Source organism: Dermacentor albipictus, chromosome 1, assembly GCF_038994185.2.
Source record: "Dermacentor albipictus isolate Rhodes 1998 colony chromosome 1, USDA_Dalb.pri_finalv2, whole genome shotgun sequence".
Taxonomy (NCBI): Eukaryota; Metazoa; Arthropoda; class Arachnida; order Ixodida; family Ixodidae; genus Dermacentor; species Dermacentor albipictus.
In genome coordinates, this window is record NC_091821.1 from 215,431,694 (window position 1) to 215,457,460 (window position 25,767).

The window sequence follows — 25,767 nt, forward strand, 5'->3', positions numbered from 1 at the left end:
ATAACACTGGACATCGGATTTTTCCGTCCATGAGCCACTTAAGGCTTTTGCCTTAAAATGTGGCCCTTAAACGAGTCTATACAGTAGGTGTTCATTCTATTAAGTTACAAGAAGTTGTTACATGTGTATCTTACAGTGTGCGCCATAAATATGTCACAAGGTTTATGCCTAATATTTTTATTGAGAATAAAAAAAAATATTAGGAAATCTTTTGTGGAGCATTTATCTGACATATTAGTAATGCTGCACAAAACACTTTATTAAATATATAGGCTCTAGGCTTTGATCACGGCGTTCACACATCGTAAGTACGCTTCAATAGCGGCCCTCAAGGCATCCGAAGTGACATTTTTCTCCGTGCTTGCTACAACAATTTTTCTGGGCCCCCATTCCGGTGTGCTGACAGATACATGCCTCATCTTCCAGAATAGCCCACATATAGAAGTCCATTGGAGTAGTTTGCCACTCTTCAGCTAGAATGAAGCAAGGCATGAGAGCGTGACAAATGCTGTGGTGTCAATTTGCTCTTCAATTTGTGTGTTAGGGTACCATCCTACTGCAAAGCCCAAAACTGCTCACCAAAGTGGGACTGGTACCAGGGCAGTGAATAAGGCTCTAGAATGTGTTTATGTGTCAGTGTCGATATTTGCACCTTTTGACCAAAACACAGGAGAAATTTGGCCCATGGAAGTTGCTCCAATTGAAGCCACGACAGACGCCTGATGAGAGCTTCAGAAAGCTGTCCTACTGAATGCATCACCAAGCTCCGAGGTCGGAGCAAGCACACAGGAGTTCCAAGTATTGGAACGGCCTCTACCATGAAAATTTTCTCAATGATGAAGACAGCTGCCAAGTGTTCCCCTTCATGGCCCATGCATACTGAAAGCAGTTTTTCCCATTTTCCTTTTCTCTCCACCTAGGTCAGTCCATGTCTTCTCTGGAACTTGCAAGAGAACATCTTGAGGTTCCTTTGCATGGCTCTTCTCATCGTTGTCACCAACAGATTCTGCTCCAAGGCCAGCTTTCAGATGCTCCTCCATGGCTGACATTCGACTCTTTTCCTCACAATTTTTTAAGTTGAGAAGTCACAACAGAGACAGGATGACTACTGCAGGGTAAGCCCTTAAGTGGGCCACACTTCAGAGCCCGGTGAACAATTCTGGAGTAAATTTTTAGCCTTTTAGCAATCATGAAAGGAGAGTGGCTGACCTCGCTCAGTGATGAGATTATGGGTTGATGTGAGCTAGGGCATGCCATTTTCCAAAAAATAATTAAACTAGCATGTAACACAGCGCGAATACAAAAGAGAGATTGAAGGACTGTTTCATGAAACGATGCGAAGAAATGTTAAAAATTAGAGGCACAGTTATCAATCGAAGTGTGTGAATAATTATGCCACAACCTGTATATGATACATCATGCAGTAAGAGGTTAAGCACCCTTTCAAAATTAGAGCAGAATATTGCACATTTTTGTCAACAAATAAATGCACAATACAAGGCTTTTAAATTTGCATAAATTGCTCTAGCCTCCTGCACCAATCTAGCCTCCCAGTATCAGCATAGGTCCTAGAACAAATATTCAAAACTAACCAACTTTAGTTAATGAACAAACTGCAATGGCTACTTGCCTATCTAGTGTCAGATGAACTGAAGGAATGAGTGAGGAAGAAAGAATCCTCGCAGTCATTTAATACTTTTCCTAAAATGTTTGTTTCCACTTTCTTTTAAATCGCCCTTCATTAAGCAAATTCAATTCTATGTATTAAAAAATTAAATTACGAGGTTTTACGTGCTAAAACCACTTTCTGATTATGAGGCACGCCGTAGTGGAGGACTCCGGAAGTTATGACCACCTGGGGTTCTTTAACGTGCATCTAAATCGAAGTACACGGGTGTTTTCGCATTTCGCCCCCATCGAAATGCGGCCGCCGTGGCCGGGATTCGATCCTGCGACCTCAGGCTCAGCATCCCAACGCCATAGCCACTGAGCAACTACGGCGGGCAACTCTATGTATGCAAATTCAATTGCTTAATTACTTTCTGCTGGACAACAAATGACAAGTGACAGAGTGAAGATGGCGGAAGGATGACAATGACATGACAACAAATGGATGATGTCAGGAATTTGGTTCTTACCTCCTTTGCTGAAACATCAAGGTGCCCTTGTAGTTCCATTGCAAGCAATGTTTTGGACTGTGCCTGAAAAAAATTGCAATGGTAAAGTATATAGTTGGGGGATATATACCGTTTCAAAACATTTTTTCAGCTAGAATTTTCTTTTTAACATTAAAATGATAAGACATTCATTTTCGGTTCATGGAAATGGTATGCATGGCTCACAGTTGTTCATGCATTGACAGATTTGGTTAGTGTAGTGGTGGGAACAGCTGCGCCAATTGTGCCACATTGTGCCAACAGCAGGCCATTGTACCAGCCTGTTCCAAAACAGCATTTTAGCAGAAAATAGCACAAAGCCTGCACTAAAAAAGCATAAGTGCTGCCTCATTAGTAAAATTGAAACAAAAAAGCTGCAGAACCTGTGCACTGCAGAATTCGGTATAAACGAAGCTTTCATTGGTGTTTGTAAAGAACACTGTTCCTTCTTAGCGATCATTTGCCAGGAGAGGCCACATGATGCAGTTGGACACAATTTCACTGGAAACCACCTTGCTCAACATAAACTTGTTCGCACTCAATCATGCACATGCTATGCATGACAACAGAATGACCACGATGGCATGAAGATGACTGTATGATGATTATGAAATGATGATGACACTGCAATCGCTATGACAAAACTATGGATTGACCATGACAGCATGACGAAAGCAATGACATGATGACCATGGAATGGCAACATTGGTATGATGATGACAGCATCACGACGTGATGCTGATGCTGGAATAACAATGATGATCTGACAAAGGGAATAATGACAGAGCTGGAATAACGACAGCATGATGACAATTGTATGACGATGCCAGAATTACAAAGATGGAATGACCATGACAGCATGACAACATCATATAATGATGGAATGATGATAATGGCATGACGACCATGGGAAGAAGACCCTGGAGTGGCATGACAGCGCGACAACAACGTGATGCCGATGTTGACTGACGACAACAGTGTGACAAAGGGAATCACGAGGCTTGAATGAGGACAATAGGATGATGATGCTAAAATGATTACAATGGTATGATGCTGCTGAATGACGACGATGGCAAGGTGGAATGACGACCACACTGTTGTGACAACAAGGCAGGACGACATGGGATGACAACCAGTAGAATCACTACAACAAAATGACAATGATGGGACAACCACGATGGCTTATGGCGACTCTTTCATGATGATGCAATGACAACAGAATGACGACGAACAGCTGATGATGATCGAACGACGGTGACAGTATGACGATGGCGGCTCAAGGATGGCGGTGTGACGACAGTGATATAACAACATAGTGACAGCAACAGAGTGAAGATGGCGGAAGGATTACAATGACATGACAACAAAGGGATGATGACAAAGGCATGAAGAAATATAAACTGACGATGAAAACATGGCGACAACCTGTTGGTACTGGAGCTCAAGTCCCTGCTTATGTGAATCACCTGTCACCGTGGGTTCCTTCAATTTGCACTACGTTTACACAATGTCCAGTACTTGCCAATCGTCCAAAACTGTAGCCTGCAGGGATGGCAATTGTATGACAACATGACTTACAGTATGACCCACGCATTTGGCAAGAGCTATTCGGCAAGGTAGCAGAAGTAGTGGAAAAGTTGAAGGAACAGGCAAAGAAAGATTCACTTTAAAGCCTAAAGCATGCTATTATTATCATCATGGAGGTAAACAGAACATCTATAGCCACAGGTATAGCCAATGCCATGAGATCTACATTTGAATTTTTCGTTCTTTTGTTGAATTTCTATTTGGCAAAGGTTCCAATGTTCTCCCGCTGTGTGGTCTTGTCGTTTGTGCCCTTTGTGGTGCAGTTCTGTATTTCTGGTATTAATGTTGTGTGGAGCTCTGTCAAGGGGAGAATGTTCAGTGGCATTTTGTTCATAAAAGTTGTTGATGGGGCCACTTTTAGAGATAACTAGAATATGTTTTAGAAATACTTAGAATACGCTTACTCAACCACTGGCTAGGAGGAGGAGGAGGAGGAAAAATAGAAGGAAAGACAAAGAGGCTAGCAACCACTGGCAAATAATTTGCTATTAGTGGGAGCCATCCTTGCAACTCTGCACGATTAGAAAAGGACATCCTCTAGTTGTAATTTAAACAGTTTTCAGATGACGCAATGCACAGTTATGCATGAGAGACTTTGCACGTCAGAAGTAAAGAAACCTCTGGACATCTTCACTACAACTTGGGCTCAGTAGTACACAACCTATAGGGCGTGGTCTTCCTTGCACATTCTTGTTCAAAGATCATTTGTTCTTTTTTTGCTAGCTTGAAGCATGGCAAACATTTTGCTAGCTTGAAGCACAGCGCCTATTGCAAGTCAAAATGGTAGAAGCAGCTTTATACCACAATATGCGCACAGTGAAAGGAATGCTATTGAAAACTGATGAAACTAGCCTGGCAATTTTTATCCAGAATGCTGCATGCAAGCTGGCTCTGCTATATTTGTTGACTATTTCAGTTAATATTGTTACGGGAAGGAAGAAGCGTGCAACTATTCACAGATTACTTTTAATGACTGAGTAAGCAAGCAAGCTTAGAGCAGCGATAACACTAAACTCTTCTTCGTCATCTCCAGGGCCACCATCATCGTCCTCTTCTTCCCACATTACCAACTGTGATATCACCCCCGTCGAAAAAAGCACCTTATTGGTGCAGCTCATCGGTCTGAGAAAGGTAAGGTTTGAGACGGCTGACGTGGATGATGTCAGAGAGAGGTGAAGGCACCGTGGCATCCAGTGAAGACACTTCATATGTTACAACGGTCACATGGAGAAGTATGCGGTAAGGGCCATAGTATCGCGAGAGGAGTTTCTCCAAAAGACCAACATGCCGAGTTGGATACCAAACTAGCACAAGAGCACCTGGTTCATAGTCCACGTCGTGATGGCGCTGGTTGTAACGGCACTTCTGGCATGTCTGTGAAGCAGAAAGACGAATGCAGGCAATTTGGCATGCTTGGGTCGCCGTGGCTATAACATCCCGAGTGTATTCTGTCGGTGAGTCAAGTGTGGTCGAAAGGAGAGTCTCGGAAGGCAAAGTCAGCTCACGGCCAAAGAGGAGATAGAAGAGTGAATAGCCAGCTATGTCGTGGCACGAGGAATTGTAGGCGAACGTGACAAATGGTAGAGCAATGTCCCAGTCGCGATGATCGGAGGAAACCTATATTGCTGTTAATGTGCGGTTCATGCATTTGGTAAGACGTTTGGTAAGGATGGTAAGCGGTAGAAAATTTGTGTTTAGTAGAACATGATCGAAGTAGGTCGTCTATGACTTTGGCAAGGAAGCATCTTCCTCGATCGATGAGAAGTTGACAAGGTGCACCGTTGTGTAAGATAACGTCATGAAGCAAAAAATCAGCGACGACTGTAGCACAGCTGGTCAGTAGGGCTCTAGTAATGGCATAGAGAGTTGTATAGTCCGTAGCGACGGCAATCCACCTATTTCCATAATTTGATATAGGGAATGGCCCGAGGAGTTCAACGCCAACACGAAAGAAAGGGTCGGTCGGTATATCCAAAGGCTACAGCAGACTGGCAGGAGGCACAGCTGGTCTTTTCCAACGTTGGCACGACTCACATGCCACAACATAGCGCCGGACGGAGCGGTTGAGACAGGGCCAAAAAAACCATCGCCAAATTTGGTCATAGGTCTGCACGACGCCAAGGCGTTCAGCGGTGGGGACGTCGTGCAGTTGCTTCAGTACAATCTGTCGAAGATGAGACGGTATGACGGTTAGGAGCTCGGGCCCATCAGGGTGCATGTTGCGGCGACACAGGATGCCATTTTGTAGCACGAACATGTGAAGGTATGGGTAAGACAGATCAGAGAGCAGGCATTCGATAATGGGCCGTAATGATTCATCGCGTCGTTGTTCAGCGCCAAAGTCTTGCAACGCTGAGAGTGAAAGAATGCAGATCGGTGCGCCATCCACTAAACTGTCCGGTACATCGAGGGGATGACAAGACAGGCAGTAGGCGCCCTGATGTAAACAACCCAGCTTGTAGACCCAGTGTATGTGTATTCCTGCAGCCGTAGGGCCCAACGACCAAGGAGTCCGGTGGGATCCTTGAGGGAGGACAGCCAACAAAGGGCGTGGTGATGGGTTGTAACTGTAAATGGTCGACCATATATGTAGGGTCGGAACTTGTCCACCGCCAAAATGAGGGCGAGACACTCGCAATCAGTAATCAAGTAATTGCGCTCAGTGGGAGAGAGGAGGCGGCTGGCGTAGGTGATAACGCGGTTGTGCCCATATTGGCGTTGAGCTAAAGGTGCACTGATGCCGTAGCCACTGGCATCAGCGTGGATTTCTGTCGGAGAGGAGGCGTCAAAATGGGCGAGAACAGGAGGTGTGGTGAGCAGCGTGATGAGCTGCGAGAAAGCAGATGCTTGTTCAGAGCCCCAACAGAAAGGAATGTCTTCCTTCAGGAGGACAGTCAGGGGACGGGCAACATGGGCTAAATTTTCCACAAACCTGCGGAAGTAAGAGCAAAGGCCAATAAAGCTGCAAACATCTTTGGCACAAGTTGGTACAGGGAAATTCTGCACAGCATGAACTTTAGCGGGGTCGGGGCGAATGCCTGACGAATCGATGAGATGTTCGAACATGGTTATTTGGCGGTGACCGAAGTGGCACTTGGATCAGTTGAGCTGCAAGCCAGCGGTGCGAAAAACAGAAGGAACAGATGAAAGTCTTTCAAGATGAGCCACAAAAGTGGAAGAGAACGCGATGACGTCATCCAAGTAACACAAACAGATGGACCATTTCAAACTACGCAAGAGCATGTCCATCATCTGTTTAAAGGTCACCGGGGTATTGCACAAGCCAAAACGCATTACCCGGAACTGATATAGGCCGTCTGGTGTGATGAATGCGGTCTTTTCACAGTCCATTTCATCCACGGCAATTTGCCAATATCCAGAGCGAAGGTCTATAGATGAAAAATAAGTGGCACTGTGGAGACAATCCAGAGCATCGTCAATGCGGGGAAGTGGATAAGCATCTTTCTTGGTGATCGTGTTCAGATGACGATAGTCAACACAGGATTGCCAACTGTTATCCTTCTTTTTGACGAGAACAACACGGGTACCCCACGGGCTGGAAGAATGTTCAATAATCCCTTTGGCAAGCATCTTGTCAACCTCACCCTGGATAACTTGTCGCTCAGAGGGCGACACCCGGTATGGGCGTCGGCGAACAGGTGCTGCATCGCCGGTATTTGTACGATGCTTTACGACCGTGGTTTGACACAAAGGGCGATCGTTCAGGTAGAAAATGTCGGAGTAGAACTCGAGGAGGCCACGGAGCTCTGCGGCTTGTTGGGTTGAGAGGTCCGGTGCAATCATCTTTGTAAAGTCATTGGTCAGGGCAGATGCAGAAGGCGAAGAATGGGCATTAATCGAAGACGGCACAACAGATAGAACGGAAATGTGGCACTCATGTGACGGTGACAACGAGGCAAGAGACATGCCTCGAGGAAGTACTTGTGGGCACTGTCCGAAATTTAGGATGGGAAGACATGTCCATTGTCCACAACAGAAACGATGGTGTGTGGAACGGAGACATTGTGAGAAAGCAGGACTGAAGTCGCGGGAGTAAGGACATAGTTTCTGGCAGGTACAGGTGGGCAGGCTAAAACAGGGATGCAGGTTGCTGCTAGAGATGGCAGGTGAATAAAATCTGTGGGACAAAGATGAGTTGCAGCTTGAGCAGGAAGGTCAACGGGAACAGGTAGGGGTAGGTCAAGTTGTACAACACCGGCTGAACAGTCAATCTGAGCAGAATGGGTGGCCAAAAAGTTGAGTCCTGAGGATCACTTTGGGAGGGCAACGCTTGAGCACTCTAAACAAAGCGGACGTGTGGCGACTGGCGACACTGACACGAGCAGTACACATTCCAAGCACAGCCGGAGTTCCACCGTCGGCGACCTGGAGCAGTCGAGTCGGAGCAGGAGTAAGTACTTTCTTCAAGCGCGTTCGAAGCTCCGCACTCGTGATAGAAATTTGGGCTCCAGTGTCGACGAGTGCTGTAACGGGAAAACCGTCCACGCCCAGAAGGTTCCGATCAGTAGGCAGAATCAGCAGAGGAATTTTAGGCTGGGGTTCTAGAGCAGCGTCACCTCCAGGAGCTGCCCCAGCTAGTTTCCCGTCGGAGAGCGGCGGCGGTTAGCTGGGGATGGAGAGTGACGCAGCTCGGGTGAACGGGAGCGGCAAGTATGTAGTGATGGCGAGTGGCTAGTCCTGGTGGCTCGAGCATTGTCAGGTGCGTCTTCAACCTCGGTGGAGAGTGGGCTGGCCAGGAACTTCGACAGTGGCGAGAGATGTGGCCCACACGTCCACAGTAAAAGCAGATGGGTCTATTGTCATGTGTGCGCCACTCGGCCGGGTTGCGATAGCTCGGATATGGACCGTATTGGCTTTGGTGAACAGGGGCAGAGGCAGCAGACAAAGCAAAGTCATGACGGCTGATGGAGCAGATGGATGAAAACCCACATTGGCAAGTTCTTGGCGAATGACTGACTGGATGAGAGACACAAGCGGCCGGGAATCGTCAAAGTATTGCGTCACTGGCGTGGCAGGAGACGCTGCTTAGATTTCTCGCCGAACGATACGTACGACGTTCTCGCAGGAGGTGGGCTCACGTGGTGGACAAATGTCTTTGCATGTCGAAGCTGTGGAATTGGGTAGACGCGTAAACTGTTTAACTATACAGCGACTCTTCGCTTCTTCAAAGTGGCAACATTCGTTAATGATCTCATTGGCCATTGCTTTATTCTTGTAACAAAGGAGGTTAAAATCATCGTCCGCAACACCTTTTAAAACGTGGCTCAACTTGTCTACCTATGCCATATTGTTATCCAATTTGCAGCAAGAGCGAGGATGTCCTGGATATACGCCACATAAGATTCAGTGGATGTCTGTGCACGGGTCCCAAGGTCCTTCTTTGCAGCAAGTTGGCGGCCGACAGGCTTGCCAAACAAACCTCTAAGCTTCTGTTTGCACTGGTCCAAACTCGTAATCTCTTCTTCGTGTGTTTCGAACCAGACCCGTGCGGTTTTCTTGAGGTAGAATATTATGTTAGCTAGCATAAGCGTGTTATCCCACCTGTTGTATGCGCTGATCCGTTCGCAATTCTGCAACCAGTCATCGACGTCAACGTTGTCAATCCCGGAAAACATGCCAGGGTCGCGAGGCTGGGCCAAGATGACCGTCGCTGGCGACGATGGGGCCTTGGTTGAACTCTCTCCTTCGGATGACATGGCAGCCAGGTTATGTCCGCTACGAAGCTCTGTCTTGCGCAAGTGATTACCCCGCACCTCCACCAATGATGTTGCGGGAAGGAAGAAGCGTGCGTCTATTCACAGATGACTTTTAATGGCTGAGCAAGCAAGTGTAGAGCAGCAATAACACTTAACTCTTCTTCGTCGTCTCCAAAGCCACCATCAGCGTCCTCTTCTTTCCACATTACCAACTGTGACAATATTGAGGCTATATGATGTATAGATGTATGTTCAATACTGCCGGTGCCAAAATCTGCACTGGAAGGTCTAACGGCTGTTCCACCACTGTGAGTGTTAGCAGTATGTGTGAATTACATCATTCTCCATTTTCATTAGGGTTGCAGAAAGAAACTTCATCACTAAGCACTCCATGGTGGTAGGAGAAGGTCCATAGGGAGGGGGGCTTTAGGGGGTCGCTCGCTTCCCTTTAGAGCTGCCCTGATATACTCTCATTGATTGAACACATTAAGTATAACCTTGGTGTATTAATATTTAGTTTCATACAAAATCCCATGCTTCTGTGCATCTTAAACCATAAGTAATTCGAATAACACTAGTAATTCCTCTGAGAGCAGCTTTTTCACTACCAAAGACTTGTACAAATTATGGAAAGCAGAGAGTCAGCTCTTTAGCTGTTCAAAATCTGCAACACGCTACCTCATTGGTCAAATAATGTTTGGCACCATTTAATGTCTCTAACAAATCTTAATAATTTTTGTTAAAATACTCTTGGCACCATTGCCTGCTCGAAAATATTTCAATGGTTTTCCTCACTCAAAATTTTTTTAGACTGCAGTATATTTTGTTTTTTACAGTTTGCCTCTCATAAGCACATAATTTACACCATTGCTTCGTATATATCGATGGCCTTACGGTTTATCTTATCTCGCCTTCCAAAAGTACTGAAAATTGGGCGAATTGGTAGCTACTCATTCTGAAACTGCAGCGCACACAACAAACGAGACACAAGGCAAAGGTAACACAAGTGCTGTGTTTCTTTTGCTTCGTGTCTCACTTGTTGTGTATGCTGCAGTTTCATAATGTATCTCTCCTTCATTTCAATTTCATTCCTACTCTGGCTAACAATACAGATGACTTCTACACTAATGTGTTATGTTTGCATGCTGCATTTTGTGCCCACCATTGATGCCTAACAGACATCTTTTATGAATGTGTTAACAAGAGGTCCCACTGCAGCATTACTTTGGGGGGACTTTTTTTTTGCATATTTGTCTAAAATACATTCTGCTTTATAGTAATAACCAATAAAGTGAAGCAGAAAAATAATGCATCAGGAACTGGAAGAAAAACATTGCAATATATATATATATATATATATATATATATATATATATATATATATATATATATATATATATATATATATATATATATATATATATATATATATTGTGACAGCACTGACACAAAAATTCATTTCAGACAATGTGAATCATGTATCTGCATACGCTGATTTGTTTTCTTTATGTCAACTGATGTCTAGGGGTGCCAACTAGATTTTACAAAAATATTGCTGCAGAAATGATCTAAAAATGTTGTCAAAGTAAATAGCTAATCCAAACCACAGAAATCAAATGGACACACTAGCAGTACTTCCAAAGTACACTGCTGATGTTGATAATGGCGTTTATCGCCAACATGTTTTGGCAGACAGCATGACAGCATGATGACAATGATGGTGTGATGATAATAGAATGATGACAGCATGATTCCAATGAAACGATGACAGCATGACGACAGTAACAAGACATCAGCTCTGCACCTGTGCTTTCTTCTCCACTTGTTCACTCTACAGTGGCTAGATACTCCTCCAACTATTCGGTTAAAAAATCATGCAGATCCCATGCACTGTTAGTCAATTTAAGTGAAGCTGTGGTGAGCTGGCAAGACAAAATGGTGCATTTTGACAAGGCAAAGGACTTCTTAAAAGAACACGCCTTGCAATCATCAGCCCAGGCACCGGGGAAACGTGACACATCGCCACCACCGACCATAGCATCTAAACTTTCAGACACGGTAGAAAAAGTAGAAAAAGTCCTTCAGTAGAAAAAGTCCAACCATGAAAATGAGTGAAAGAGCCAAATAAAGCCATTCACTTTGAAAGTTTAAGTCCCAACTTGATTCTATGAGGTCAGCCATTTGTCGCAGATTCAGGCTTGATCAGACCAAACTGTATCTCCTTTCAGAGTATGGGCGTGGTATGAATCTTGAATAACATGCAACTTGCAATTGCCCAAACCTCAACCTTGCCGAAAAAAATCAAAATAATGCAGATTTCTCCAACGCATTCCTCTGCTTCAATTTTATTTAAAGTAGGCAAATTTTGCTTGAAAGCTCTAAGCACTACACAAAGCTTCTTTGTTTTTTTTTTTCAATTGCAAGAACACAGGTACAGCAGGTTAGCTAAATAGCTTTATAGTTCAATTTCCTTTTCTTTCTTTTTTTTGCCCTGTTTAATTAGGTAAAAATGACAGCACAAAAGAATTTTAAAAAGTATAATGGTTTCAGTACTATGTGAATTCCATATGCGCTGACCTATCTTTTCAACAGAAACCAAAACTTTGATTGATATCTTTCCCTGCAGTAACAACAGACAGAATGGCTGGACAATATGAGCCAATTAAATCCAATAACTTTGTATCTGAAATGGGCCTAGATGTAGAGCACCTGCCTCAGCTGCAGGAGGTTGTGGGTTTGGTTCCCACCACCGCCGGGCACCCACTCGTTTAAATAGGCACAAGTGTACCCCGGCCTGGTGTTCGGCTTCCTTCAGGGGTGATACGCTTGGGAAAAGGAGCCTGCACCCTAAATTCCCGTCGCAACCTTTATAAGCACAAAAACATTTGGGCCGCTCCCATGGTGGCCATTTTCCATGTGGCGTCCCAAAAGCACCTGTTGAGGTGGGGACGCCTTCAGGTCGGAGACAAAGATGGCTTATAAGACATGGCAAATTTCTATTTCTCACTGAAGAGGCTGGTTCACCTCAAGTTTTTATGCAAGTAAGTAAAGTGTATTTAACATTATGAAAATAAGCTCTTAACAAGTGCCTCAACAAAACCTACTTCTTGAACAGCCAGGTTGAGCCGGTCTTTGAGTGAGCGCAACTCCTGGTCCCTCTGCTCATTTCCACTTGGAAGACACTTCTGAAAATTAAAGCAAGATGTAAATTACATACGTTCAGGATGAAGGCCCCAAAAATTGCTCCCAGGACTATTGATGGCAGACCATATGTTAGATAAAAGGAAAAACTGTCATCCACCTATATGTAGCATGAAGCTACAAAGGAAACCCATATGGGTTCCTCAGAAAGAAAGCTTCATAGTTGGAAGAAAAATATGTCCTACTCTGGGATTTGAACCCAGGACGAACACCTTTTCGAGTGGTTGCTCTACCATCTGAGCTAATCAGGAGGCTAGTAAATCGCAGTGCAGGGGTGAATTAATGGTCAACTTGAAGTGCAGGGACATAGGGAAACAAAAAAAGAATTATTGGGTTTCACATGCCAAAACCACGATTTGATCATAAGGCATGCCATAGTGGGAGACTCCGGAATAATTTGAAGCACCAGTTCTTTAATATGCACCAAAACCTAAGTACACTGGTGCATTTCACCCCGACTGAAATGTGGCTGCCACGGCCGTGATTCGATTTCACAACCTCGTGCTTAGCAGCCCGACACCATAAAGGAAATTTTTAACTGAACAAGAACTGATATCTCTGAAACGTATTTCAGCTCATACTAAACCTGAACAAAGGAAACAAATAAATAAAAAAATACCAGTTTTGATTGAAAGAATTCAAGCAAGCATATTGGGTGATGTGGATACGAGAAATGCATTAGGCTAAACAAAACAGGTTTCTTTTCGTACTTGGCCCACACCACTTGCAGCCTGTAAGATGTGTGTTGTAAGATGCTGTGTGTTCAACTTGGTAAAGATACTGCATATATGCCAAAAACTATAGGCACCTATGTTCAAATTTGCCACTATAGCTGTGCCCTATGGCCAAAGTATTTTTCAAAAATCTCCAAAGGAATGCCAAAATTCTCGTAAGTGAAACAGCTGCATAAAAAGAACTCGACTGCAGCAAGGGTGCTGCCAATGCACTGTGCTGGCAATACTTTCAAATGCAAGTTAAGCACATCATAAACCAGAGAACACCTGCAGAAATGATCTCAAGCACGCGAGAATGGAACCACACAGAATGCGATTCGTGATGTCAAACATTAATGTTGCCAGACTGCTGTATGGTCCTAGTGCGATATAAAAAAAATTTCAAAATGTGCTTCCTTCAGGGGTGATACGCTTGAGAAAAGGAGCCTGCACCTTAAATTCCCGTCGCAACCTTTATAAGCACAAAAACATTTGGGCCGCTCCCATCGTGGCCATTTTCCATGTGGCGTCCCAAAAGCACCTGTTGAGGTGGGGACGCCTTCAGGTCGGAGACAAAGATGGCTTATAAGACATGGCAAATTTCTATTTCTCATTGAAGAGGCTGGTTCACCTCACAAGTGCCAATGCACAGTTCATGTTCCAATATTTGGTGTCATGGTCCTTTTAAGGCACAACACCAGGAAACATAAAGAGCAGAGAAAAGAGGTGCCTATGGAAAAAACTTTGGAAGGCAACCATAGGAGCAATAAGCATAACACTGCAGCTGAGAGTAAAAATGCTGCTGTAGTGGTGGCACAAATTGTATGGGATAGAATACTCTTAGGTGTCATGTGCTATAACTTCCCATTTTCCCAGAGAAGAGCTGCAATTAAGCAGTTTAACATAATTCTGACCCGCCATGGTTGCTTAGTGGCTAAGGTTTTGGGCTGCTAAGCATGAGCTTGCGGGATCGAATCACGGCCAAGGCGACCGCATTTCCATGGGGTGAAATGTGAAAACACCCGTGTACTTAGATTCAGGTGCACGTTAAAGACCCCAGATGGTCCAAATTTCTAGAGTACCCCACTACAGCATGCATCAAAATCAGATCATAGGTTTAGCACGTAAAAGCCCATAACGTTAATTTTTTTACATAATTCTGAATGTAAAGAAAAATATTTTGTGGCATGCACATTAATGCTTACTTTCACATCTCTATAGTACTGTTGTTTCTTGAGCAATGTGACTGGAAATGCATCAAAATTCATGGCAGCAAGCACAAGCAGCTCGGAAGAACCGTGCCACAATTAATCATAGGTAAAAAGTGAGATTTATTATATCAGGCTATTTGCATGCAGAATCAATGCAGTATCCTGTTTTGCTTAAGCAGCAGCACTTGCGTGCACTTGCGCAATACAGAGAAACGTGAAACACACATGGTGTTTTTTTAGCCTATATAGATTTTTTATTAAATGTAGTGAACGTGGAATTTTTGCGGAGGAGTGGTTAAGTGAGGTAGACATATTTTATCGCTATTAACAAAAGCTTAAAAGGGCTAATTAATAAAATGTGCTAATTATTTAAAAATGAAAACCACGAGTGGAGTCATGGCAATATTGAAGGCCGTCACGTTTTAATGCAACTCCATTTCTAAAAAATCTTGAAAATTGCACTAATTCAAGATAATTATTGAATTTCCACATGTTTTCAACACATTTCAACACATCAGGCTGCTATGGTATTTTATTAGAAACTGTTAGAAACACCCTATGATGTAGTGCATGACGAAGTTTGAATGATGACGTGTCACAGCAGATGCTTATCACGAAAAACATGCCATATCAGTATTTGTTGTGACAGGTCACCATTGAAACTTGGTCCTGCACTACATCACATGGCATTTCCATCCGATGTGATAGTAGGGCTGCCGTTGGAGCCGCTTTCGTCGCGTTTGGTTTTAATATTGGCTGCAGTGAGGGCTAAAACTTTATGATGAGTATCTTGAATTAGGTGCTATTTTGAATATTAAAACAGAGAGAGAGAGAGAGAGAAAGTGGGAGAGAGAGACGAATATCAGAGTGCCCTAAATGGTGACTACTTGAAAATTTTCTATATAATCAAGTGTCCCCAGGGGTTTAATAAAGTAAAGTAAATACATTTTTATTGACCAGTCTTGTCGAACTTACACTATTGTGGCAAAGTATATCTACCTTGCCTAACAACTCCTCTGCAGAAATGCCACAATTGCTACGCTCATAGCAGTTTCATAAAAAATCTGTCAAACACCTACTGTATTGTCTTGAGCAAGTGAGGTAAAAAATTTGCAATGGTGTCTCATTTTTGGATATTTCTGTTAGCAAGATGTTTTAACCTGCCCATGGTGATTGTGCTAGGTGCTTTTTTATTGCCTTCTGCACATTATAATGCATATGAAACAAGCTGTGTTTATTTGTTCAAGACTTGTTCGCATCATTTTTATTAAGCGTGGCTCAGTATCAATCTACATATATAATGCCTGGTATCAGTTCTCCATTTTTTGTCCTTTGACTTACCTATGTAGCTACCGCAACACTGCTTCATTATTGCTAGCGGCATTTTGTTGTGAAATTCCTATTTTTGATTTGTGCAAGAACAAAATCACCCATTAACTTAATCAGTACCACTTGTTCGTTCATGTTTACAAAATCAACGCCTAATTTCATGCACTTATTAGAGATCATAACTATAAAAAGAAAGACATAATATAAGTGATTATGTGCATAATAAAAAGCATCTGATGCTGCATGCCTCCCCAGACAACACTTTTGTATCGCATCCATCATCACATGTTTGCCCTCTTAGTTGCTGTTATTCACATGTATGTATGTTCAACTTGAAATACATAAAGCCAGCTATCTTAAGTAATGGCTAGAGGAAGCATATATGTTTGTTGCATCTATGTAACATTAAATTTACATGCTTGTAACCCGATGAAACATCCTGTCCTGTCCCCCACATGCCAGTGCCATGTGCCAACTATTTCCAATTACTCAGGGTGAGAACTTGCCCACACAAGACATTGTTGATAGTCTACATTCACCATATTGTGTAACAACATGTGAGGTGGAAGGTCAAGTGTGCAGAGATAAACTGGCTCAACAGGTTCGATGGTGTGGAACCAGTTTGATAACTGTTATAGTACTTCATTTCTACAAATATTAACTGCACCAGAGGCACAATAACAGCTTGAGCCTGAACATGGACCAAAGGAACACTTTTTTTTTTCACACACTAATTATAATGTGTACTGACTAATGTAGAAATGATAAGATGCGCTCTTGTTTGCTCCCATTTGGTCACATTTTAGTCTGCACTAACTGTACAGCAAATGAAAAACATTTTGGCTGAACGTGCTGGGCTATCTAAACTACATCTTCTCACAATTCCCATAGTAGCTGGTGCCATAGGCCATTAAAAAATTAAATTATGCGGTTTAACATGCAAAAACCACTTTCTGATTATGAGGCACACCGTAGTGGAAGTCTCCGGAAATTTTGACCACCTGGGGTTCTTCAACATGCACCTAAATGTAAGTACACGAGTGTTTTCGCATCTCGCCCCCATCGAAAAGCGGCCGCTGCGGCCGGGATTCAATCCCGCGACTTCGTGCTCAGCAGCCCAACACCATAGCCACTGAGCAACCACAGCGGGTGCCATAGGCCATTCATTATTGCACCAACAGAAATGGATCAATTTGACTATTGCATACAATTTGAATTTGCATAGAAAAGCTGATCGAATGCAATAATAAAGTAAGAGGAGGTGTCTGTGTGCTCCCTGACCTGACAACCATTGCTTTGTTAGCCTAAAGAATATAGTTATAACAGCTGCCTGCTAAAATGAGTAAAAGGAAATGCTCCCTGTACAATAGGAACTCACCCGTTTTCACATTTGCAAAGCTATGGCTTTCCTGCATAGTACTGGCATCACTATGGCTAGTAATGACGCCAATAAACTTTCTTTTTTTTTGTGATCAGATGTACAAAGTTGGGAACTACGAACCAGGTGCATGTTTTGCATATTTCAAATTTTCTTTTATCCTCGGTATATATATATATATATATATATATATATATATATATATATATATATATATATATATATATATATATATATATATAAATAAAAACTACTATCATTTGTGTTCCTTGACGTGCTTCTTTGAAGTTTCACAGAAGAATTCCCGAAGATTGTCAGAGCAATTATTACTGGCATATATCCATTCAAAACACCAGTGATCAGGATACAATTTCATGTAGCACAGTATAGGTTGCAACTGCTCCGTCATGAAATACAATGTTAAAATGTAAAAGCACTGAAATGAGGACATTTGTAACAGTAAGGAAAGAGTTAAAAGGGACACCAAAAAGAAAAATAAGTCAAGTTGTAGTAAATTACCATTCTAAAACTCCAAAAAAGTCACTCATATTGTGACAGGAGGTTTGATAAGCCAGGAAAGATGCAAAGATGAAAGACTCCATTATTTTAAAAAAATATTTGTTTCCTTACCTCGCATTCAACGTCAGTTTGTGTGCCCATGATCACAGTAGATTTCTTGTCATCATCAGTTTGTACTAACGCATGGTGTAGAGGTAACGAACCCTCCCTTCGGCCATTCTTCCTGAAGGTGCTTGACAGATCTGTCTCAGCGCCCTCATGTCCAAAAGTTTGGTCAAGTACGTCGGTCTGAATTCCGACTTCAGCATATGTTTCAGTTGTAGCATCTTTTTTACTCCCTTTGGTTGCCACCAAGTGTGTATTGTCCACATTCACCCTGGGTGCTGAAGCCTCTTTTGACGTGTTGAAATTCAGACACTGCCGTACATTTACAGTATTTGTTTTCCATGGGGAAGGCAGAACGCTCTCGAGAGACTTTGGGGTTCCTTGGATGACCATGCTTTCCTCCCAAACTGATGACAACGTGGGAAGGCTTTCACTTAAGTTACTCTGCCTCTAAAAGAAAAGAAGATACAAGTACAAAAGTAATGTTGTGGCTAACAAAAGAAAACCACTGCAACAGAAGTTTCTAGGGCAGTATAGTGAAAGTGAGAGGCTAAAATACTGAAACACAAAGCACAAACCACCATGTAAGGTGTGACGCAAATTTACGTATTCTTTCAAGTGAAGATGAACTAATCAAAGGCTGCCATGATAAAAAAAAACTAGGGGTGTGCAAATATCAAAATTTTGAAATACCAATCGAATATGAATAGTTAGCATTCTCCCCAACCTGTGCCTCATCATACTGCATCAGTTTCCTGTAAACGTCAAGACATTACAACCTGTATCAGCCGTCACTCATAGCATTTGCTTTCATGCAATAAGCTCAGGATTGGGGATGGAACTTGCAAGAGATCGCACCCTCGCTGTTTGCAAGCCCAAGCCCTTCGCTACTGAGAGGTTGGGTTTCCTGTAGAGCTTTTACATCCAGTGAATAAGCATGTGTTACAGGCCAAACTTCGCCAGCATCATGAAATATCAGACTCACTTTCTTAGATTAGATAGAAATAAACGCTAAAAACCATGTTTGCTAGTGCACAATCATCAATATAATAGATTTGTTTCGAATATTCCTATCCAATGGAATATTAAAAAATTTTCGATATCTTAGTTTTCAAATTGAATATCAATATTAAAGATGAAATTTTCAAATATTCACACACCCCTAACAAAAACAGTTCTAAAGGAAAATAAATTACAAACACATTAGCAGAAGCCTGCATGCGCAGTTTCTTTTAGCATTGCACAGAACTGCATGCTATTACATTACCAGCAGAGGACTGTGTATAGTAGTACAAGGAATGTTTCAGCAACAAGTCGCCACATAAAAAATAAGACTTCAAAGGAAAACGATCACTTTTTTCTGACCAACAGTTAGAAATTGTGAACATTGCCAATGAACTCATTAACAAAATTTTTTCTCAGCAGCACAGCACAAACTGCAACTGTGGAACTAAAGCTGGTCAGTGCTTGAGGGATGTCAACTTAGGAATTTTGAGACTAACACAAGCTTTGAAATATATATCTGCAAACTTGCAGCTAAATGTATTGGTGTTCAATGTACTTTACAAGAAATCCTTCATTTGGCAATGCTGTACAAAACTACACGGAACACCAATGCTTTTCTTGGCAGATAATGATAATGAATGTCTACAATAACATAGTATGTATATAATACAGCCTGTTGTTTCATTTGTGACAGAACATGTAAAGCTGCAGAACTTGTAGATTGTACCCTGAGGGAAAGTCAGGCATTAGAGAGGGCATTCTTTACAAGAGTTAGATTGACTGTTCCTTTCCACTAACAATACATTTATTTTTACTTAACACATGGATCCACACTAGCCTATTCCTATGAATCCAGAAGCTTTCCATGAGTCACCTGGTACATACAGAGTACTAGTGATGATTCAGATCTGGTTCGACAGTCAAGAATGCAGGAAAGACTCCTCCCAGAAAACATGATATGCCTGCCACTGCACTCTTCGTGTCACTGGCATGAAGTGGAAGAATCTCACTTCTTCAGCAACAATGAGCATAAGCTGTCACAGACAGCACGTGTGAACAGTCAAAGTAGGTGTGTGTGGGGAGCATGACAGCTCGCAGCACAAATGGATAGCTTGAAATGTGATTGTGAGAGCGCTTCGCCTGACTTCCTGCACAAAACACTTCTTTGCAAAAACCCCCTCATCCCAGTGTATAGGAGCAGGCCACCAAGAAGCTGCACCAAAAACCTGAATGACCAGGTTGATTGCTTCACAGTGGGCGTCACTCACACTTTAAAAACAAGATACCTCCACAGGGTGAAGGGTTTCACTACAAGAAAGTCTTGGGGCTAGGGGAAGGCAGGGGCAGGGATACAAAGTATAAGAAAGGTCATGGAGATTAGGATAAGGCGATTCACAGATGTGTATATGTACGTTCCTTATGAGGAAGCAAGATTTTGCTGTATTCTTGACCTCTTACAGACTACAAATAACTCAAACAAATCTCAAAATTGTTACTGGTGCAGCATGTTCTTAATGCATTCTGGAACCACTTAACTAAAAACTTTCAATTAGTTCAGACTGACTTTCCAGGGCAGAGAAGTGCGGCCACTAGTGATGCTGAAGTGTGCAATGTCTGGTGCGAGGTATGATTAATCAAAACATGGTCCCATTGAACAGACAAGCTGCTGTGCATACTGATGGGGGCCAATGAATAGTAGCACCAATCCACTCATTCATCCTTGAATGAACGAATGAATGAATGAATGTTTGATGTTTAATGGCGCAAGGGCCATGTATGATAAAAGAGCGCCATGGCCCTGGTAATGAGTTCGCAGTGTAGTTATGAATTCTATTAAGTTGGCGTGACGTGGCTGTAAAGGGGCCTTAAATAAGTAACTCTAAAGTGCGTAAAATCTGTATAATAAGATTATGGCGATGACATTTGACATGTACTGTGAACATCAAGATGCATTTCAAAAGAATGATACAATGTATAAAATATATCAGATTCCATAATTGGCTAAAGCATTGCTGCCTTCTTAGAGCCCTTGAAACACAAGGGCCTGGAGGCATGTGCTGTGCAAAACAATTATCGCAGCGGCATCCTCTGGAACGAGGGTGCTCTACGAATTTAATGGACTAATAACATGTAAGGTAACATCATTTAAGAAACCGAGGACTGCTTTAGTGTTAAATAGCGGTTCTTGGCCAAGAAACATGGCAGGGTAAGAGGGATGTGATAACGGTATGCCATAGGAAAATATTTCTTTCTTTGATGTGGTTTGCTATGGGAACTAACTCTCTTCTTTCCACCGTGGAAATAGTGGCAGCTCATTGCTTACATTTATATATTATTCTGTATGTAATAGTTGGTGCAATAACTTGCAGATTTATTTTTGTCCATCTTGAACAAAATATGATCCATGGCTGCTTGAGTCAATATGAGACAACTTTATTTGGTTCATTAAAATTTAACATATTTTAAATATGTGGCATGTCATGTTTGGTAACGAAGCAGGTAATTATGCACGCTGCCACTGCTCTATGAGTGTCGCTATTATTAATTTTCCAAATGCTTTCTACATAAAAGTGGTCCTTTCCTGCTATTACTACCACCATAGAGTTGCAAAAGGACACTAACGTCATCTGAGGAGTCAAAACCCTTAAAAGCATGCTGTAGGCAATGTTTTAAATTTCAGTTCAATGACTGAAAGAAATAGTGGCATAAACTAAATAATATGTTAATTGCCTGACTGATTTTTGCTGCCACTAACATTCTCTAATGGCTCCTCCTGTGGACTGCTTGTCCTGTCCCTTCTGCCGTCACGTCTTGTCTGAAGACGAGGGGTCTTTTCCTCTCTAATGGCTCGATACCCCAAAGGCTTGTTCGGAGCTTTAGAAGCATCAAGACTGGTAGGTATACAGGGTTTCTCAACTATCATGCACCTAGATTTAAAAATATGCAAATGCCATGCAAATGCCATGCCATAATTAGATTAAAGGTGTCAATCAGAAAATTGTAGAGCAACATGAAAAACTCCCTATACAGCTCTCTGTTGTATATATGTGCTACATGAGAGTAGAGCGGCAAGTTGGGCTAGTTGGTGGAAGTACATCTTGTAATATGGGGGTTACTGTGCTATTACTTCTACTTCTGTTGTCTGTCTGTTTATAGTGCAGTAACCTACGTAGTATAAAAACGTGTTTTTCCAAGCATGAAAGAAGCCTGCAAATACACACAAAGTGCCTCGAGCGGCCAGTCGCGTGACAATGAGTGCTCTTATATCAAAATTTTTAGCAGCATGAGCATCGAGTGACACTTTTGTTTCTTGTGCAGCACTTCTGGTTCACCTCCTGATACGACTGAGGACGAAATGCAAAATAAATCAGAAAAAAAATTAGAAAAAATTGTACAGCAGAAAATTCATGGGTTTCATTTTAGATATATCAGAGCATAAGTTCACTTACAAGTTCAGTTACTGTAGTGTCTGGAATAATTAGAATTGGAAATCACTGAGACGACTAGGTGCGAAATTAAAAATAAATATGAAAATATATATAAAAAAACTGTACAGTACGAAATTCCTGGGTTTCATTATAGGTATGATAGCAGAGTATAAGTTTAGTTACAAGATGAGTTACTGAAGTGTATGGAATAATTAGAATTAATTATAAATCACTGATAACCATGCACTAAAGCACAGAATTGTAGACTTTAGAGACCCGCCAAGTGAGCACGACTTTGGCGAAATTCCTGGAAACCCGGAAGTAGAAAGTGGAAGTAAATAAGCCACTAATGATGTCGCATACAAGAAGGTGGCATGATATTTAACTGGCTAATTAATGGAAAACAGCTGCCTCCGAGTTCGGTTTGTGCGTGGCATTTGCCTAAAGTTAACCTAAAGAACACTAACGCCGAGGTTCGAGTGCCGCTAAGAGACACTCAAGTCAATGATTAGGGTCACCTACCATTTTTACTAATCAGTCTTGTCAAACTTATACTATTGTGGCAAAGTATGTCCACCTTGCCTAACAACTCCTGCGCAAAAGTGCCACATTTGCTATGCTCATAGTACTTTTATAAAAAATCTGTAACACCTACTGTATTGTCTTGAGCAAGTGAGGTGAAAAATTTACAATGGTGTCTCATTTTTAGATATTTCTGTTAGCAAGATGTTTTAAACTGCCCATGGTGATTGTGCTATTTGCTTTTTTATTGCCTTCTGCACATTATAATGCATATGAAACAAGCTGTGTTTATTTGTTCAAGACTTGGTTGCATCATTTTTATTAAGCGTGTCTCAGTATCCCTCTACATGTATGTCTGGTATTAGTTCTTGTTTTTTGTCCTTTGACTTATCTATGTAGTCACTGCAAAACTGCTTAATTATTGCTAGCAGCATTTTGTTGTGAAATTCCAATTTTCGATTTATGCAAGACCAAAATCACACATTAACTTAATCAATACCACTTGTTCTTTCATGTTTACAAACTCAATGCCTAATTTCATGCACTTATTACGGATCATAACAATAGTAAGAAAAACATAACATAAGTGATTACGTGTATAATAAAAAGCATTTAACGATGCATGCCTCCCCAGACAACCTTCTGTATCGCACACATCATCGAGTGTTTGCCCTCTTAGTTGCAGTTATTCACATGTATATGTGTTCAATTTGAAATACAAACTTTATGATAACAGAAATCTTTGCACTGTTTATTCCTGGGTGGTTTCCTCCGACAGGGCTCCACTGGTGATCCCGGTTTGCCGGGCCTGATCTAGGGTCACCAGTTGGCTTCCCAGGTCCAGTTCGGAGAGTCTTGCCTCTTAAGATCATGTAGTGAGTGGCTCCGGCGCCCGAGCCCTCTCAGGAGTTTGCGGGGGGGGGCTTCAGCATCTGGCGATGCTGAAGCCTGCCTCCCCCCCCACCTCACGTGACATTGCCAGAGTTTTGTCACCTACATCATTTGAGGTTTCTTTTGACCTGCCTTGACCTTTTCACTTAAAATTTTATTGTAGCTAATTGCTTACTGCATCATTGTTGGCGCAGACCTGCATGGATTTTAATTCATGCTTTGATTTATTTCTGAAGATCCTGACAACAGGAGAACAAGCACATTAGAAGTACTAGCGGCGGCTGCCTCATCTGTATTTTCTCACTTCAACATTGTTTTAAGTTTCCACTGTAAACACCATGCATATACACAATATATTTAAATATACACTCAGCACAAAGTTCATTATATTTTGAAAGAGAAGGAGGTAGCCAATTAACAGTTATTTCTAAAGGAATGGATTGCTAAAAATATAGATTAGGGATGGAAACACATTGTCACTTGCACGCAGATGTTATAGATATATACAGCGTGCCTTAATTAACTATCATGCACCAAGATTTAAAAAGAAGCAATGCGTTACTCGAAGAAAACCTAGTGCATATTGTTTCCAGTACAGTGGAGTAGCTGCCAGTAATTTTTTAGTTGCTGAGATTTAATTAGACAATTTTAATTAATTATGTAACACGATACATACTATCATAATTATCAAAGCGTTAATGAGGCATTTGTAGGCACAGCCAAGAGACATCTAACTGCGGTATTTTCAGTGACGCACTAATTGAGTACTAATTTTTTTCCCATTGATAAATAAACCCTGCGAAATATGACGAATACCACGTGACTGCGCTCCCATCCGCATCATAAAGCAGCGCCCTCAAACAGGCTTCTTCTGAATTGGACAGAACAAAGTGAAGGAAATAAAGAAAAAAATCACTGCCCAAGCACTCCGTACAGATGGTTAACCAGCAAAGCTGAAACGTGTGGCCCTGGTGTTTATTACTGGGTTAATCCCAACAGTTCATTAAACGACAGCTTGGTAGGCTGCAGGATCCTCGGCACGCAGTTGTTGCTCGTGCTCGGCTGCACGAGCTTGTTCTTGTGCCCGGGCTGCAGCATCGGGATGGCGTGGACAAGCTCGTTCCTGGTTTTGCTCGCGGAGGATAACAGATGTCTGCCGTAGAATTAGATCGTTGGTCATCAAGAAAGCCACTGAAGATGTGATAAAGCAGACTCAGTACTGCGTAGCTGCAGAAGACCTATTCAAACACGTCCTCTAGGCACCAGCTCGTGTTCAATGGGGCTTACGAATCGGTAGATAATAAGGGCCCACTAAAATCTGATTTTTTGTTTGTTTCTTGTTTCTGGTGCAAAATATAGCTGCACACACACTCTGTTGATGTGGCATGAGCAAAGCCGTGATTTTGAAAGATACTGTGGCTCTTACATTGCTTTTCGCGTTTCATGCATGGTCACAGTAGTGCTTCTGCCGCATTATCAAGGGACTTTTGTTATCAATGTGATCAGTCGTCCTTGAGAGACGGATGATAAGTGTGACGTAAAGAGGAAGGAATAATAGCAAAGCCGTGAAGCCAGCTGTTGGTGCTCCTTCCATACCATTATGAAGGTGATGCGCCGTCTTTTCGGGTTTGCGATAGGCAACGCAGTTGTTTTCAATTAGCTTATTTGAGGGCGCTGCTTTATGATGCGGGTGGCAGCACAGTCACGTGGTATTTTTAATATTTTCATGAGGCTTGTTTGGCAGTCGGAAAAAAATTGCATGCAATTAGTACGTCGCTAACAACACAGCATTTAGATGTCATTTGGGGGTGCCTGGAGGTGCCTATAAATGCCTCATTGACACTGATAATTAGTTCAGAACTTCTCGAATGAGATAATTCTATATTAATAATACTAATTATATATATATATATATATATATATATATATATATATATATATATATATATATATATATATATATATAAACGAGAAGAAAGGGGGTTAACCGAGGGACCCGATAATT

The 25,767-nt window shown here is 42.1% G+C and overlaps 1 protein-coding gene across 1 annotated transcript in view; it reads right to left on the minus strand.

Moving 5' to 3' along the window:
- The window catches only part of LOC139054195 (uncharacterized), a 140,836-nt gene that overhangs the window by 20,402 nt on the left and 94,667 nt on the right, over positions 1 to 25,767 (minus strand). The window contains exons 13-15 of the mRNA XM_070530873.1: positions 17,923 to 18,366; positions 12,565 to 12,645; positions 2,139 to 2,201 (exon numbers count right to left, since the gene is read on the minus strand). Of these exons, the coding sequence (XP_070386974.1) occupies positions 2,139 to 2,201; positions 12,565 to 12,645; positions 17,923 to 18,366 (588 nt within the window). The remainder of the gene's footprint in view (positions 1 to 2,138; positions 2,202 to 12,564; positions 12,646 to 17,922; positions 18,367 to 25,767) is intronic.